Source organism: Labrus bergylta, chromosome 3 (assembly GCF_963930695.1).
Source record: "Labrus bergylta chromosome 3, fLabBer1.1, whole genome shotgun sequence".
NCBI classification, from domain to species: domain Eukaryota; kingdom Metazoa; phylum Chordata; class Actinopteri; order Labriformes; family Labridae; genus Labrus; species Labrus bergylta.
In genome coordinates this window covers 13,969,296-13,988,367 of record NC_089197.1, presented here as the reverse complement: position 1 = coordinate 13,988,367, position 19,072 = coordinate 13,969,296, and the positions used below count along the sequence as shown (strand labels likewise).

Genomic DNA, 19,072 nt, shown 5'->3' with positions numbered 1-19,072 from the left:
AGAGATTGTAAACTGCTGCTGGTGTTTATCAAAACTCAGCTTCCTTTGTCAAAGAAAAGTCAGTCAGGAATTTATTACTTCACATAAGCACATACACATTAAATGTAACTTTACATAATGTTGGTGAAAATCCATTTAAGGAACTGATACCAAAACTATTTATGCTTCCTTTATCTGTGGAATGTAAACTATTTCTTCAGAAGACCCAAAGCCAGACTTCTTAAATACCAGGTGTGGACTCCACTAAAGTGCTGTGCATGAGCCCCCCAATATAACATGGTCTGTCTGGTGACATTACTATGTGAATCAAGTACTGAAAATCAGATTTGATACCAGCTTTTAATGGTACTTCATAGTTTTTAGTAACCTGTGTTGGTATGAATACATTTGAAGCTTAAGCACAGATGTACTGACACTTCAAGAACAGCATCCTTCACAGACAAGCACAGACACAATATTTGACATACAGGGGAGGTTTGCCCTGCTTATAAAACACAACCGCTAAGCTTTGGCTGCTAGCTGTGACCGTATAAAGCATTACATGATTTATTTGGTCATGTCAGGACAGACAACTTCTGTATGAATATATTGTGCTGCGATTGCCCACACTTTACCTATGTCACTGGATGATGCTTTGCAATTCTAACACAACAGATACAGGCGGCACACATGTAGAAGAATGACTGGACTAAACTGACCAGCCGAGACAAAAATATCAGCCCTCCAAATGTAGGTTTGGTCTGAACTTGTTTTGACTTTCAAAGTTTGGCATTGACCAGAAAACCAGACTTTTAAATGTATTCAGCTCCCCACAACTGACTTTAACATCACAAACCACTTGTTACCACCTCTTTCTTACTTCAAATCTCAACATGACTTAATTTAAATGCCTGTCCAAAACAGAAATGTGATGTTCACTGAAGGCTGGTAGAGTCTGACCGAAGTTAATTTCAGGTTGAAATCATTGTTATAAACTTCTGTCAGATAACAAATGCTGGCCCAATCAGATCATTTTCACAGCGTTCGAGCTGAAAGGGGATAGAAGAAGTATAAAAATCTTTGCTAGTCTTTCCTCAAGGCAGTGCTGGACAATTAAATCAAACCAAACCAAAGTGTCTGCTTTCAGCGACCGACATGGTTTCTCCTTGAGTTACCAATGTTTGTAAGCAGAGTTTATAAAAATCTGCTGCACTTCATTTGGTTTTGAGGAGGTGAACAGTAATGCAGTTCTATGGAGTCTCAGGAGACCAGGAGATGGTGAGGCTAATAATGTTGTGCCAAGCAGTTTCTGCAAAGGCTCTGCAGGATGTGTATGTTTGTGTGTGTGCAGAGGTTGTGTGTAGGAGGATGAAGGGGGGAGCGCACACACTACCTGGCCATTATATAAAGCTCCCACTCTCGGCTAGAGGTCTCTGTACTGAGTGCCAGCTCCCTCCCGATCCTCCTCCCCTCTCTGTCCTCCCATCCCATCCCCCCACCTCTTAGCCTTCCAGCGACTCTGACTCAGGCTTAACTCTCTGCCTGTTGTTTTCTCTCCCTCCTGCCTCTATGGTATCACAATCTCAGCACGCATTGTGGATCAAACAATAGACGGCGTCTGACACTAAAAAATGGATCAGGCCGTTCCTGTCCCAGAGCAGCTCATGCTTTCAGTTGGACCGAGTTTAGAACGAGTTGTCTTTCAACCATTAGTGCAGGTAATATAGTGCCACCACACCTGAGGCGAAAGAGGTCTAGTCCCAGCTCACCACAGGCACCTAGTGAACCTAAATCTCACCCCCTTCAGCACTCAAAAGGTATAATGCTGCAATAATGGCAAGGTGGTGAAGGTGACGCTGCTGGTAGCAGCAAAACAACGCTGGTTTGATTGCATGTATGAGGATAAAGAAAGCTGGCAAGAAGAACTCTCAACAAATGGGTGTGATGGCAAAGGAAAACATCAACCAAATCCCGGTGTAGAAAGGGAACATGAAAGGCTGAGAAAGCACCTTGTTTGCTATTAACTTCCTAAGCTTTTTATTGAAGCGTAAATAATTCACTATTGTTTCTATCTTGTAACTGTAATTTATAAATGATTAAGTGAATTTCATAACACTATTTTCTTACACACAACAGCATAGTTAAAGGAAATACAAAAACAATTCCTTTGGACAAGAATGTTGCACTCAAATGTGCTGCAAGTGTGCCAGGGTATGCATTTTGTTCTTCACTTAGATCAAAGCCTTGATAAGAAGAAGAAGAACCTTCCTGGAAACTTCATGAAAGAGTTTTAAGAAGAAGTTACTTAAGAAAAACGTTCGGCGACTGAAGCCCAAAGACAATGAACGATAAAACCAATTGCACTGGTCTGGTAGGAAAAGGAAGAGGAGAAGGAAGAGGAGAAGGAAAACTCCAATGAGCTGAACTCGCCCCCTGCACTCTTTCAATCCTGTAGAGTTGGCGGAGCTCAGTTAGATGAAGGAGAATAGCAGGGACAGAAGCCTGAGACTTCTGGCTCTGCAGTAAACATGTTGCTGGTAAAGAAGAGAGCACAGGCGCCTTTTTACTACCAGCGTGTCCTCTCTCTGATGTGGAGCTCAGGACCGCCTGGGAAGTGCAATTACATTAGTACAGTCTTGTCCTGATCTTCATTCAGAGACAGAAGGCATGGGGCGTTCTGTGCTGAATGAAGCCTCTTCAAATTCAATTTATACTCTGCATCCCATCTCACTACAGCGGAGTGATGAAGTCATGTTTAAACATCTGAAAGTGTCACAAATCATTATCTGCAGGTTTACCTAAAATGACATGTTATTTTATTGAGTTATCACCTATGTAAGCTTAAGAGGTATTAAATGACACTGTAGTTAATATTGAATCTTTTCATACTACTTGATGCAGATACAGAACCTGTACTGTATTCCTGAACCTTTATTTCCAATTAAAGAAATGCTTATGAATCTATATTTGACAAGGGATGTGTTTAGACAGAAAGAATATTGAATTTCAATCTTCATGAATTCCTTATTGAAGACTTTTTCCCACATGCACTACTGAAAAATTCTGGCAAAAGGAAGGTGAGAACGTCGTAGGAGCGAGGACATGATGTACAAAAGGACGAGGCAGAACTGGCGGACAAAACAGCAGAGTCCGACGCCATATGACAGTTCTTTGCTTTCATATCAACGCAAGTGTAACTGAATGTTTTCAAGGTATCACGCAGTGGAAAAGAACACAGTGGCGAGCAGAAAACAAGATGAAGCAGCTTCATTATGTACACAACATCGCAGCGGTTGACCACAGGTCGCGGGGGGGGCGTAAACACCTTCAAGTTTGTGTGCTTGCTCGCTGTGAATCTTCCAGAATATTTCCTGCTGTGTTCACACATCGATTAACCTTGATTTCCTGCAGGTATGATTGTACTGGAGGCTGGCTGAAAAGAGTCGGATTGAAAAACTCAGCTGTTTACGTTCACACTTATAATTTTTGCATGTATGAAAACAGCTCGAGTCTTTTAATCTAGTTGGTCTGGCAGGACACAAATAAATGTGTGCAGGAGCTTGATGACAGAAACACATATACTACGATACCTCAGCATCTAAGCCAAGAAGAATCGACTGTGCTGAAAGGCTGTACGGCCACATATTTCAACACATATGTTATCACACCTCTGTGATATCCATTAACCCTGTCCTACCTCACTTCTCCTTTTGCTGGGAGGAAAAACATAATTTCCTTCTCACTGAGGGCTGTGTCAAGAGCAAAGGATACCAAAGTAACACAAAGCACTAAGTGAAACAGTATTCTTTCATTCAGTTCATATAACCTAACATTTCTGTCTGCATGGCATCCTATGCACATCATGTTTTGTGGGGGCTTTTATAACTCTGGTACTGTCAGATGGCAAAGCACTCGCACTCTTATCAAGAATGCCTCAAGTTCCAACTTTTATATGATGGATGGTCGATAAATATTTTACTCCTAAAATGCTGCATGAGGCAAAGGGGATTAGTGTTACAGAGATTGTTGATGAAAGATTCAAAAAGGGATTCCTTTGGCTCAGCAGCTCGATGAGTTTGGGGATTTTATTAACTTGGAACTAGATCAAAAATGGAACCAGCAATGAAAGGTATCCATTCATTTGACATAAGGTGATGTAAATATCTGTTCCACATATTTAGTACATGTAAACCATGTGCAAAACATTATAGCAAGTGACTGATATTTATTTAGTAGAATAAGCCTCTTTACATGTACCCTCCATTTTCATGGGGGTCCCAAAAAAAAAGACAATTCACAACATGATGTGAAAATTGACAACAATTACAAAAGAGGGGAAAAAAGATTAATGATGAGAATCTATCCAGAATTTAGTAAACATACTTACATAGCAATACTCAAAAAAAGAATATATTTGAAACACTTTTTAGTTTACGATTTCTTCTAAACACACCGATCTTCTTTGGTGTACCACTATATTGTCTTAAATTAAATAACATCACATCACTAAAGCCCTATTTCTGTCCACTTGCACAAACTGAACCAAACACTAAATAAGTAGATCAGAAAATAAACTTTGGATTTCTTTCAGTCGGGACATCATTTCTATAACAGGCACTTAAGCTTGTAGAAATATTCCCTCACGGGGACTCAACTAATAATGGTGTGTTGTGTTCCCTTCTTCCCTATAGAAACAATCACATCTAGTTATTTAAAAAATGTCTCCAGAGGTAGGAGGTGACCCGCTGTATCGTCACATTTTCATTTAATTTTATCCTTCAAAGCAAAGTGCACAAAGGATGTTTTCTTTATGAGGCAGGGGGCCTTTCCGCTCACAGCAGGCTGCTTCCCAGAGTACGAAGAGTGTTGGAGAATTAGTGTCTAAAGCTGCAGTCCTTCCGTGTCAAAGGTCATTGGAGAGGTTAAGGCATCTCACGTCTATAATTAGAATGAACCCTTCAAGCTGAATGTTCAGGGCTCAACAGACACATCCTTACCGGGCTGCAGGAGCCACCATCACTTCATCTCCTGAGACGAAAGTCTGCAGGGCTGCAGGTGTCACCGTTTGGCATTTAACAAATATAAGGAAGGATGGTATTTGCCCTGAAGAGGAAACAGCTGGGTATATGCAAGTGACTCCACATTTGTCTTCATTGATGTCAGTCTGATAACAGTTATAATTCTCCTTCATCTTCAGATGCAAGAAAAAAAAAAAACATGATCTAATGTTCATGTGTTCCTCTGCCCAGTCAAGAAGACGCAGTGTACATCCAACAGAGTGAAAGACTGAAAGTGGCAGCGAGGAAGATATAATTGTACATCAAAAATATTTAAAGGTTGGCCATATTTCAAGAATGAGATTGTGAGATTGTAATGAATGCAAAAAGAATCGTTGCCATGAAATGCAATAATAAGAATATTTTGAGAAATCCTGGTTACAAACCTCTCAAACATTACTAAGTAAAGAACATTTTAAATCCCTCTTATGAAACCTGGGGTCAGATTTATCTACAAATACACAACAACATTACCCATCCTGACACTAACCTCTCTTATTTTTCTCTCACATCTTAGCTTCATGATGACTAGATGTACAGATTACTGTTTTGGTTGTTCAGAGACATTTGATTTAACTTGAATATGACGCCTACAGTATGTGTACATATCAACTAATTCTTTCTTATGTATGACTAAGAGTGTGTAAGTATGGGCAGATGTTCAACGGTATAACAGCATTTGATGATCTATGTCTTTGAACATGAATAAGCATAATTTCTATCTTTTTCCCCTCCCTTGTCCACCGCTTGTCCATAAGACTGGTGTAAATCAGTGTAGTGATGAAAGATACAACAGAAAACTCAAAGTACTTGGTCTTTTTCGATTCTCTGATTTTTTTTTAAATTTTCTAAATCCAAAACAAAAACAGCCAACCAGAATTTACATTTTTAGACACTTCAAATCCATTATTACCCCTTTTTCCTTCCCTAAATGCTTTTATAAAAACAGTTGTACTTAACCATCTTATCTTTTCTTTATGTTACTCTTTATGTAAAAAAATAAATAATTCAAACAATGGTAGTAAGTTTTCATTGTACACCAAAGTTGGCACCACAGTCGTCTACAGGAGGGACATAAGAGTGGATAGGTCACTAATGAAAGCTCATGATTTTCTTGCTCTCTCGAATAAATTTAAGAACAGAAACAGAAATCATTAAGGACCCTCAGATGTTGCTGCGATATTTGACGGTGGCCTTTGACCACAAAAATTAAATCAATTCATCCAAATTTGTGCAGAAGGCATTAAAAATTCCTTTTGAGTGTTGCTGACTCATCAAGTCCACTAAAACGAGAGCAGTGTGAGGTCACAGTATGAGGTCACAGTGTGAGGTCACAGTGACCCTCACCTTTGAATGGAAGGATCTAATTTCTAAAAGGAACAACTAAAAGGTGGTAAAAGATTTTTCGTAGGTTTATCTTCAATTCAGAAAATGTTTCCAAAAGTTCATATTGATGTTCCCATTGAATGCAGCTACTTTAAATATACTGTATATGAAGAAAATACAAGTTTTCAAATGCATGTAAGAGGGAGAACCAAATTATTTTCACGTAATATTTTCTTTTTGAGTCATCTGTGGTGCAGCTGCTGTCACTTGTTCTAAACGACATGACAGAATATCCTGCACTGAGGTAGCAGGACATAAAACTCGGGCTTAAGATTGATTAGAAAATGGTTCTAATCTTTATGCATGTCATACACCAAAGCAGCTCACGACACTCTGCTCCAAGTTTTAAGTGAATTATGAGTCACAACTAACTCAAGTGACAGTAAAATTAAAACTCTGCATGCAAGTTACACAAAGCTGCGGGCCTCGGGTGGAGAGATTTAAGAGCTACACGGCGAGGGTCTGACAGAGACACCAGACTGCTGCAGCAGCAGGACATCGAGATTCTCTTAGTTTGAAGACTTTTCATGAGACGCTTTTAATTAATTTATCGCTCCTGATTCACAACAACAATCTCTCGTGATTTTTTTTCCAATATTTTAAAATCTGCAAGGAGGTTGGCAATGGAATCGAAGTCCAGACTGCTACCTACCAATGTCGATCTCAAATGTGACATGTTACCACGGCAACAGGGCCATGTAACAAAATCACCACAGGAGTTAAGAAAAGCTCCGTCTCGCCGGAGCCTTACAGAAGTCGATGGCTGCCGACATTCTGTGCTCTCATGAGGCAAGATAATAGTGGAGAGCTAAAATGTTTGCTTTACTGGACTGAACATAAACATAAACTAAATATGAAGAAGAAGGGTGAATGCGTATGTGGCAGTGATAGACTCCAGTTGATGCTGAGGAAAAGAAAGAAGGCGATAAAGTCCCTGTAAGAGTTTGTTCCAGCTGGGTGAGATACCACTGACTTCTTTTTACCAGATGTGACATGAAACATCCGTAGCATGCTTCACACTGTTAGCTTAAGACTTTGTGCAGTTCACTTGAAAGCAGCTTAAATCCACCTATCTTCATTCAGCATTTACATTTCTTTTGCTCATGCGATAAGACGCTGTGAAATGCCAAAAAAACCTGAGCTGGAAACACCCTCAAATCATCTGCACATGCATTGTAATCTTTAAATACACTCAGAGCTATCATTCACTGTGCTCATTTCCATCCGAACGTCGAGTTCTCCTTCCACTGATAATTAACTGCTGCGATAATGACAATGACAATAAGAGAAAAAGGCAGGTGTTGAAAGGATGTAGGGGAGCAGAGTAGCAGGCCTGTATCATTAGGGATTAACCTAGCCACAGGCTCTACAAATAGACTGTCTCCATCTATAAGCCGCCAGCGCACAGACACTTATTTGTATTGCCAGGTTGCCGCTGCAGCAGCACCACAGAAGAGAGAGAAGACAGTTCAAAGAAGCCGAGGCAGATCGGAGCTCCTGTGAAACAAAATGCGATGCAACAGGACACATTTGGAGGCCTGGCAACATCAGAGGATTTCACACGCACAGATTTTGGCTCCCATCACAGATGTGTGCTCAGATTGCGGTTACACAGCCTGAGGCAACATGAGGCGGACGTGCAGCACCGCAGAACAAACCAAATGTAAAACACAGATAAAGGATTAGCTCAATAATTGATTAGTCAACTGACGGAAAATTTACATGAAACTATTTTGATATGCGATTAATCATCTTGATATTTTTCCAGCAGATAACCGAAATATATATATTTTTTTTGCTGTTTAACCTCAAACTATGGAAAACTGAGTCATTTGGGGTTTTGGACCTTTTGTCAGATGGAACAATCAACTTTCAAGACATCACCTCAGAAACTTCTAGCAAAGACGAGTGTTTGGATTAGTCATTTAAATAAGAAAAATAATCACCAGTCCTGCCAATTTAAATAACTATAGGTAAGATCTCAGAACGTGTTGAATAAGATCATTTTACCCATCGACTGCGCCGTTGGAGGAAACCTGTCAGAATAACACGGCAGGTGACGCCATACGATCATTATCCAGAGCTTCTTATTAGGGATTAGATCGTCTCAAACTTTTGATAACTGATCAACCATTTTAGTAAATGTTCAGCTTCCCATATGAAAGAATCAGCTGCCTTTATAAAATCATAGATTGAATGACCGAACAGCCTAAGAGAGAGACGCATTCATTAAAATAACACATATTTCTATCTCAGGAGTAAACATGCAGCTCAATGTCATGAGGTAGCATAGAAAGTCAAGATTCATTCAAGAGAAACAATATCCTACAGCTGTCTAGTCACTACCATAAAATGATTCATGTTTCTATCTGTTCATCTTAGTAACACAGGAAACTCTGACATTCTGCTTTCAGAATGTGGTTTTTTTTGCATTTTGCATTTTGCACAACTATAGTTCACTAAAAACAAAGATGTGTTGAATATATGACTAACTTTGTTTTAAACAAGGTGAAGTGGCTGCAGGATGTTTTAATGCTTTATAAGCAGATTTTTGATGATTAACAGGATCAATTCTCAGCTTTGCCCAGACATGAAGTTTTAATACTGTCTGAAGCGCACTTTAAAACATAATTCTATGTTCTCATAGCCATGATGGGAAAAAAAGGTGGCATAACAACCTGAGCAGCGTTATTCAAATTTAAAAGCCCGGACAACACTAGACTAGAGAAGTGATGTCACGGAAACCAGACTTTCAAACTTAGATATGATACTAATAAAACTCAAACAATATCGCTACCTGTTTACAAATCCACAGCAACAAAAACAGAAATCCTATTGGGTCATTTCTTTTTTTTCCCAGGCAAACTCGTGAACATCATCTTATTGCACAAATACACTGGTAACATTACAGTACTGAAAGCATTGTATTTGTGAAAAAAAAAGACACGGGTCTCTTTCTGTCACCCTCTACAGATTTTGGTTTAAAATATGACTGAAGATCTGAAGTTTTTCAAAAGATTTGGTTCAAACTATTAATCATTAAAATAACAGGGATTGTATCGTCTCAAAAACTGTGGCATCCAAAACTATGGAACATTTTGATAACTTTACCAGACAGATTCTTCGCTGAGTGTACTGCAAAGTAAAACCAATTAACACAACCATTGAAAAAATGATGTGACTCCCACTGTTGTGGCCCTCTCCTCGTTCTTCTATGTTTTGGTATAAAAGACTAATCCTCTGCTGAGATATTCTATCAGCTCAAGAGTGACAGATTTCCACCTACAACTGAGAGGAAGCCATGTTGCTGTTGACTCATTGAATTCCCAAGAGATGAAAGCTCAGCAACAGCGTTTCAGGTTTCCTGTCTTCTTTTATATAGCTCTCTCACCTGAGCAAAAGTTCAACAGAGGACAGAAAGCATGACAACAACAAGCAAAGAACTATACCAAAGAACAACAAACTAAAACATACAACGAGAATAAAATAACACCACAAAAATCCATTAGCAACAAAGTGTTCACAAGTGTTCTTCTTTTTCAAACACTCACAGCTGTCCGGGATTTTCTAAATGGAATTTCTGAATCAGACAAATTTCCAAAACGATGCCTTTCTTATGAAAGTTTCATCAACATAAATCATCAGTGATTAACACTTTAAATGACACTAAAAGCATGTTATGGTGGGGCGCTGGTGGCACAGTGGTTGGTGCGCGCGCCCCATGTATGGAGGCTGTCGTCTCAAGCGGGCCGCCCGGGTTCACATCCCACCTGTGGCTTCTTTCCCGCATGTCATCCCCCACTCTCTCTCTCCCTGATTTCCGACTCTATCCACTGTCCTATCTCTCCATTAAAAAGGCACAAAAAGCCCAAAAATAAATCTTTAAAAAAAAAAGCATGTTATGGTCATTCACAACAGTTTCTGGATATTTCCAGCAAAAGCCCTCAAATCAGAAGAAAATCTAGACGAGATCTGAGACTTTAGAGATCTGATATTGTTCTGGGATTTTTCCGAGTGAAGTAATGTGTGACCTCCATTCACCAACCACTCATGCTCTGTTCAAACAACAACATCTTTACAGCTCTACAATTCATTTAGCAGACGAATTTGTCAAAAGCAGCGTACATCTGAGAGTAAGTACAACACAAGCAAGCATGTTGACATGTAATGGTGAAAAACACAGCAATCTAATGACTTTAAATGGCATTGAGTCTGTAAGCACCATTAGCAAGTAACAAATCAATTAACAGGAAATCTCTACAGACAAACCTCACCAGAGTCTCCTGGTTGGTTTGTCAGATCCCGCCGCCCCTGTTCACTGTACACATGATGCGTGATGCAGTGAGTGTTAAACTGAAATAAAATAAAGCCTCATTGTCGGACTATGATGAGTGTCATGAGGGGTTCATCCTTAAAGTACAGCACGGCGTGAGGTCAACCTCCTAAAGACCTCCTTTATGTCTGTGCAAAGAAGAAACCTCCACGTCTTTCATTTGAGCTTTTGCACTCAATGAAACAACATCCGTCCTCCTCTCCAGATTCACCGATTTATTGTTACTCAGTCAATGTACTGCATGTCATCTTTTGACCTACAGGAAAATAATCTCACTCAACACAGAAACAATATGTTGTTTAATTGCTTGACAAACAAACTATTTGTACAGTTTTTAAGATCCAGCCACTTGTAAGGTGAGAAAATGCCAGATTCTTTAGCTCTCCCACGAGGTTGTGAAATTTGATATTTGATACTCTCAATACCACGTGTTTTAAAACGTTAAAATGTGTCATTGTAAAGATGATAACTGAAATAACTGAAGTCAGATCGTTAATCATATTTGAATCCAAAAGCTCTACCGTAAGAAAATGACAGTAGAGAAAGAAAGAGAGAATTAGAGAGAGCATTGTATAAATTGTGTATGCTGCATATTTCTCCCAAATACACACAAATTGGCCAATGCAATGTATTTGTGCAATTAAGGGTACAGGAGTTTGCTTACAATTGTTGGTAATTAAAAACCAGAAATGACAGGGGGCCTCCTGGGACTTCTTTTTTATTTTTTTTATTGCTGTTGTATCGAAACAAGCATTGAAATTGTTGGATTTTTAGAATGAAGTTTAAAATAATGGTTTCATGACCGCCCTTGATCATCAATTGTAAGGATTTGCTGCCTTTCTTAATTCCAGTTTAGTTTTCAGGCTGTTATTCTTCTGTCAAAACAATTCATTTGTTCTCAGTACTGGCCTCTTGTATACTCTTAATTGACAATAATTGGCTGACTTGATCAACCATAAAACGAATCAAGAGTTGCAGCCCCCATGAATTAAAATGTAATAAAACAAGAGAGACTCAAACAGATCGTGATGTAGAAGGTGTAGCAGTCTAACTCACAAGGGGCTCTGTAGCAGGACCACATCTGGCTGTTCAAAGAGGCAAGGGAGGGGGGGGGGGGGGTGAAGCTAAACAAAACTGTTCATCATATAGAGTGGGACTGAGCAGCAGCTCACACAAAGGAGCACGCACAGACCCACAGATCACGAGCAGGCGGTGGGCACACCGAAAGGGCTAAAAATAGCGACTAAGACTCAGATCAATAACTGCAAGTTCAATTCAAGCAGCAGCTTTCAGGTCAGACACCAAACAAGAAGGGGAACTTCATGAAAAGCAAAGTCAGTGATAGAAAAAAAACAAAAACTCTGAAGAGTCAGCGTCCCGTTATACGAGGCGAGGTGTGTTTTTTTTTTATTATGTATCAACAGGTAAAAGGGAGTCCCAGCAGGTACTGAGGAACAGGCCAGGTAACGTTACTCCGGCTGCATGCAGACTCAGTCTATGATGCATCATGTAAGACACCGTTATTCACGATTATATCCACACATGTGCACAATCATGGGATTTTGAAAAAGCAGACCCAGCGCGCAGGACGCCGCTGTCATGTTCAAAGTGTCTGACAGGCTGCAGGCGACACGTTTAAATATCAGACAACAAATCACACAGAGGCGGCTATTAAAACAAAAAGAACCAGGAACATTTATGTTTAAAAATAAAAATAAATAAAAAGCACAGAGTATCATAAAAAAGAGCCGCTCTGCCAGCAGCTGGTGTGCTGGTGGAAATGGTCCGTTCAGCCAAACCAGCGCGTCTCAATATCAACATAAACATGCCCGCGCAGCTTTGGCGCTTCAGGATTCAATAAAGTTCCTGTTGTGTTTGGACGCAAAAAACAACCCGCCTGACACCATGTCATCCCCGCGAGGTTTAAATAAGTGACACGCTGTCCCAACTGAATATCAAACGCTCCGGTTACCGAGTAAATTTGTAATGATTTCAGTGCTGCGCCTTACCTTCAGTTCCGCACTCTCCGCCATCTTGTATTTGTTTGCGCAGGCGTGGTGAAGTGTTGTCACATGACTGGGACGCGCAGAGCTGGCTGCGTGAACGCGCACTCAAGCGACAGAGAGAGGTGCGTTCAGGAGCACAAAATGATTGTCGGGGAAAAAAGGCTGCAAAGGTGTGACGGATGACACAGGAGCTTAAATACATTTAAAAAAAAGGGGATAGCGTGCACTTTATGTTATTCATTATTTATTTATAAAAAAACAATCTTACTGTTTGATTATTTTTTACATTACTGTTATTGTGAATACTGTCAACATTTTTTGGATGAATTCTGTATTTATGCAGTTTTTTTCCCCCTTTAAACTTAATGTAAATAAAGCCCTTTAAAGAAATAGAAATATGAAGAGCTGGAGACTGAGATGCAGGCCGGCCTGGGTTCGGGCTCAACCACTGGCTCCTTTCCCACATGTCTCTCAGTACCAGATTTCAGACTCTGTCCACTGTCCTATATCTATAATAAAGGCATGAAAACCTGTTTCTTATTTACATATCTTTCAAACAGACTGACAGTCTGGTGGTGGGTTAAGTTTGCTGAATAATATGCTGAGAAAACTACACTGACTGCTGAGGATCAGGGAGGTTTAATAGAAAGCTCCAGAAAAATAAGTGGCCCTTGACTTTTTCTTTCTTTGTGAAGCAACTTCTTGGAAGGTTATTGAAGGTCACTTTCACGCTGAACTAGTTTAAAATTACAGTAGACATCTGCATAAAAACAGCCAGCATGCAGGTTACTCACATTCAGTTTCTTTACTCAATGAATTAACATTACATTTTAAATGACGCATTGACATCAGTGACCTGTATTTCTATACTGTTATTGATGCTTTTTTTTTAAACACCCACAGTGTATCAGGTGAGTTTTCTTTTAGAATTGAGCTTAAAATATAAAATGCATGTAATGTTATATTTGTGTAGCTCGACTTGCAGCACTTGCTCTTTCATCCGTCTTTAATCCTGCTGTGTTTGTTGTTCTTATCTTATGCCAAGGAGATGTGAAAATCTGTTCAACAATTCACCTTGTTCTGACTCTTTACCTGTTAAAAAATATGATACAAATGATGCAAATCAATTGAGAATTAAGTGCAACCTGATAGGAAATACTTCATTAATCACACAGGCACAGGGGGGGCACTGAGGGGTGAGGACCCTCATACCAGACAAATCAGGAAAATAGGAAAAAGAGGTACTCACATCTCTAAGCAATACTTTGAAAAAGGAGGAGAGCCCTACGCTGTCGTTGTGTAAACTTACTGTCACTGTTCGAGTATATGTTAGTGGATATATATGACACATCAATCCTAAAATTACCACAATCCAAAACACAAACACTGAGTTAGTGATCCACGCCTGAGCTTATCCTCCCTGTCAACACTGACAGCAATAATAACGTTCATTTAAAGTATCAGTAAACAATCATGTGAAATTATTTAATCAACTTATGTTCCTTCAATTCAATTTATTTCACACCTTTGCACAGTATCTAAAACCAACTTAGTTTTTCTGATTCTTCTCCACTGAGGTGTTTCATATTAAATGTCAACATTGACACTTTAAAACGTGTATCATTTCTGAGCATGGTGACCAGACGAGCTTATGCGTAGATGTCCTTCAGTTGTCTGATTAAGATGTCAACTCTTCCAGACACCGTTAGATCTGTTTAAGTCAGTACTTACTTTGTAGCTGAAAATAACAAGGGGGTAAACATGCCCTGGGAAATATGACAGGGTTTTAATGTCTTGAAATATTAACCACAAACAAGCATTAAACCAGCGACATGATTAGTCTTTTTATTGGTACAATAAGGCCAGTTTATTACCTATACTTTCTATAAGGCAATTCAAAGTGCATAGAGTCGCCTGAACATTTAAATCCAGGTAATTATCACCATGATATCTTGAATATTTTTTCAAAAGTGAATCACTGAACACGTTTACCAACAATTGGAGAATTGTCTCCTACGACTATTTTTCTTTTTCTTCTGTACTTTATATTACACACATCAATGTCAGTTCACTGTTGTATTACATCAACACAGGCTCCATATCAGAGAGCATACCAAGGAATCAGCACTTTTTTTTTTTTTTTACAAAATAAACATTTGTTTCTAGTCCTCATGTCAGCTTCAAGGGGACGAGGATCCAGTGTTTCTGAAAGTGTGACCCTTTCTATACTTTTAAAGTCAGATTTAAACCACAGAGGCTGAGATTGTCTGTGTCTTACAAGTCTGTCAGCTTTATGAAGAGGAATATAGAAATGCTGCAGTGCAACTAAAACTAAACCTCTGTTTTAACCAGCCTGTGTGATAATGAGTGTGCAGCTTTAAGTCGATGTGTGAATGTTACTTTTAAGAGGACAGGTGGAGATCTGATCCCTCAGAATACACTTCCAGGTCTAAAGTTTAAGTCTGATTGTTCATGTACAACACAGATGTAAGAGGACATAATCCAGTACTGTCTGTGATTTGTGACATTTTCATTATGTTTAAAGGTAATTAGCTCTTTGATTTGTAAAATGTTTGACAAATGTCAGACATTAAAATAAATAAATCAGGACTGTATTCTGAACAAGATAAAAATCATTTTTAAAAAAGGGCTGAATGCCTTAAACTTAGACTCCTTGCTTCCACAGTGGGGAAATATCTTATTTCAGATGTTTTATTTAATTATAAAAGCACATTTAATTGTACTGGAGTTTCATATGTCAATCTTACACTAATTTATTTTTGTATTTCAATTTGTTTTCAACATTTAGCTCTGATACGAGAATTTGACTTGATGTTTTGGTGCAACACTTTTAAGATAAGCATCTTAGTAAGACTCTATAAACAAAACACAACATGGCTCCTGCTGTCAACTTACATAGAATAAGATGCACTGGAGGCTCTGTGCAGCTGTGCAGGTATGTGCATGATTTACAGTCCAGTGTGTGTTAAAGTGACGCATATAGGTTCAGTTTCAGCCTTCACATGACTGCTCTCTGACTGTGGGGCTGGATGAGAGGCTGTGTTGTGAGGGAGGAGGGAGGGCAGGCATGGTTGTAATATCTTGTAATTATAACTTCATTAGGTTCAATATATTGAATTGTCAAAAAGATTGAATGGATTAATGACATCAGAAATATACTTTAGCCATGTTTTGTAAATCACTGGAAAGAGGTTCCGCAGCCTCCGAAGCAGAACTTCTAGGTTCTGTAACAGCTTCTTCCCACAGGCCATAAGACTTTTGAACACGAAAAAATAATCCCTCCATTCCCCCTCAAACCCCCACACAGGACTACCTCAATGGACTGTAAAATACAATATAACGTGCAATATATTTATCTGTATAGTAATTTTACTCATAGTTTTTCTTTTTATATCTATTTATATCTGCACCTTATTTTTATTTTTTATATGTAAATACATGCTGCTGTTTTTTATCCTGCACTACAACGAGCCAAATGCAACGAAATTTCGTTCTTATCTGCACTGTAAAGTACAAGTTTGAATGACAATAAAGAAAGTCTAAGTCTAAAAAGTCTGTACCTTTAAGAAAATTTGGGGGTCTTTAACAGGATTTCTAAAAGGGGAAAAGTCTGTAGAGGCCTGTCTGCCTTGATAATTTGTAAATTATATAATTGATGTGTTTTTTCTTCTTTATTATGTTGATGTCCTTAACAAATCTAACTTGTATTTTCTTATGGTTTGCTGTATTTCCCTGTCAAAACCTGGCATAGTGCCCTGTGGTGAATGTTCTTAAGTGCACCTTAAGAGTTTGTTCGTCTGATTATCTGTGTTTCTTTGTTATACTGAAATTCTAATGTTAAAAACAAAATCAATAACATCTTGAATAAATATTTGCTCCGTGGATAATGGCTTGAAACAGCAGTCAGATATTTGTACTGGAAAGTGAAACATGGAGAAAATGTATCCCACCTGTAAGTACTGAACATAAAGTAACTTCAAATCATAAAGGACATGTGAATGCTGTGTGAAACAAGCCTTTCATTTTCAATTAAACCATGCATTTCTTTGTGATTATTTGATACTGTTGCATTTTATTGAAAAAAATCAGACGCATGAAAGGGGAACGAAACTGACAGGACAAACTCAAAGGCAGGTTATGAGCGTGTACAGCCAGTAGGTGGCGCCCTTTCATTTCTAATGAAGCTGAATCCAAACCAACATGAAGGATAAATCTTTTGCCTGCTCAGACTATTTGTTCCTGTGCAATCACCTCTATGCTCAGTATAATGGTTTCATACTGAACTAAAAAAAAAAAATCACTATAACATCAAACACATTAAGCTTTATGTCCATTAAAATCCGAGGACGATCGTTCCCTCTGGGTTCATACAAAGAACCTTTAGTAAAAGACTCTCTGCGGCGAGTTTCATACAGAGAGTATCACAGAGGTTTTATTCTATCTTTATGTTTCTCTGCCATCTGTTGTATTGTTGACGGACAGGTGTCCTCTGACCACACGTGTTTATACAAGCAAACAAAGAAGCAGACTGTAAATACTGTGAGACAATATGTCACTGAGGAGGATAAAACATGAGGCTTCTTTAAAATGTTTGGTATTACAGTCAGTGTGTGAAGTTAATGTTGGTCTGTGTTCATACACGCAGAGTGGACTGAACCTGCTGACCCTGAGGGCATGAAGAACAATGAGCCAATGAGCAGAGAGCAATACAATCACTCACAACTGTAAACTATATTTAACTAACATGAAGAATACTGTCATACACATTGGAGGAACATTTACTGTACTTGAGATTTTTAAAATTCTGCTCCTTTCTACGACAAGTGCACTTTCTCCTTTTCTCCAGCACATTCAGTTTACATCTTAAGTTACTTTTTGTTTTACAGATCAACATTCAACACAAACATTACGACTAAAATATTTCTCTATTCCAGATTAACTCACATTAAAGATATGTTTAAAAGGATCTCTACCTCCACCAGCTACAGCTTTAAAATGCTGCTTAAATGTGTTTAAGGATCCTAAACACCTGATTGACTATCAAATACAGGAGACACTACCGTATGAGAAGTTTTTCTACTTTCAGATTATTTGTTGCCAGTATGTCTCTTATTTTAAGTCACATTGAAATGCTCAACTTTGACCTGTTTCTAAATTCACTTCTTCATCCAGCAAAGTAAACGGATTAGAAAATTGTAACAACATCCAATAGTGACACAAAGCCTTCATGGAGATCCACATTTTATACAAAGTAAGTAATCAAGTTACCCGGCCGTAAACACAACACACTCTATGTAAAAATGTGTTTTTGTTTCTGTTATTTTTACTTTGTAATGTGTTATACTGTGTGTACTTTACTCTTTTTTTATGTATTACCGATGCATAACATCCATGCATCAAAAACCATTGAGGGGAAAAAGGTAACATTTTGATGAGTGCCTGGCGTTTGTAGTTTCATAATCATTGCATTTAAATGAAATCATTTTTCATGCAAGTGTTACAGCAGCTTTTAGGCCTCCTGGTTATTCACAGATTCAATTTATAAATCAACATCTAAGAGCTTTTCTTTATCCGGGTCTCCTGGAACAGGTCCTAGGCTGTCACCTCAAAGAGGCACTATTATAGCTTTATATTTTTAAATGCCTACAAAAATTGCTAAAACAACGAGATGCAAAACAACTACATTTTGAGGTCATTCAGAATCTTTGAGAGGACATTTTTGTCTCTCAGTGATCATTTTACACCCTGAGTGGCTGTTCTGTATTTTTGTGTTCCTTCGTAGTGTTTTCTCCTATGGGGATGTAATGTTCGCTTTGTTTTTCTTTTTGTGGTTGTCTTTACTAAGTAGTTGTTTTTTTTTTTGCCTCCTTGCATTTTGTTTTTGAGGTTTCTGTTGTAATTTAACAAAATTTGTGAGGTGCTTTGAGTGTTTTTGTGGCCCAAGATGATTCTAAATCCCCCAACAGTTTGAGGAGTCATTTATATGTCACATCACCCCTCACTGCTTGTCACCACATTTCTATGTCAGGCAGTTTTTCCCGATGTTAAACAGCTAAATAGAAAACACAGTAAAGCAGCCGATCATTCCCTCAGTGGATCAGTTGTGTTCAGGTCTTGTTAGTATTCAAAGAGAACCAGCTTTGCCACGGAGGGCAATTACGCTCAGAGAAAATTAACATTCATTATGTGTCAGTGACATTATGTGAGTATCTGTCTCAGTATGAAGCATCCAGGGAGCGAGAGCCATGTAATCAATATCTATTAGCTGTCCCATCAGAAGAATTAGATTT

General features: G+C 38.6%; 1 protein-coding gene across 1 annotated transcript in view; it reads right to left on the bottom strand.

Annotated features, from left to right (window-relative positions):
- The window catches only part of LOC109986829 (E3 SUMO-protein ligase PIAS1-like), a 52,953-nt gene extending 40,096 nt beyond the window's left edge, over positions 1–12,857 (bottom strand). Inside the window, 1 exon segment of the mRNA XM_020637657.3 lies at positions 12,765–12,857. Within this exon segment, the coding sequence (XP_020493313.2) occupies positions 12,765–12,788 (24 nt within the window). The 5' untranslated portion in view covers positions 12,789–12,857.
- Positions 12,858–19,072: the final 6,215 nt, after the last annotated feature.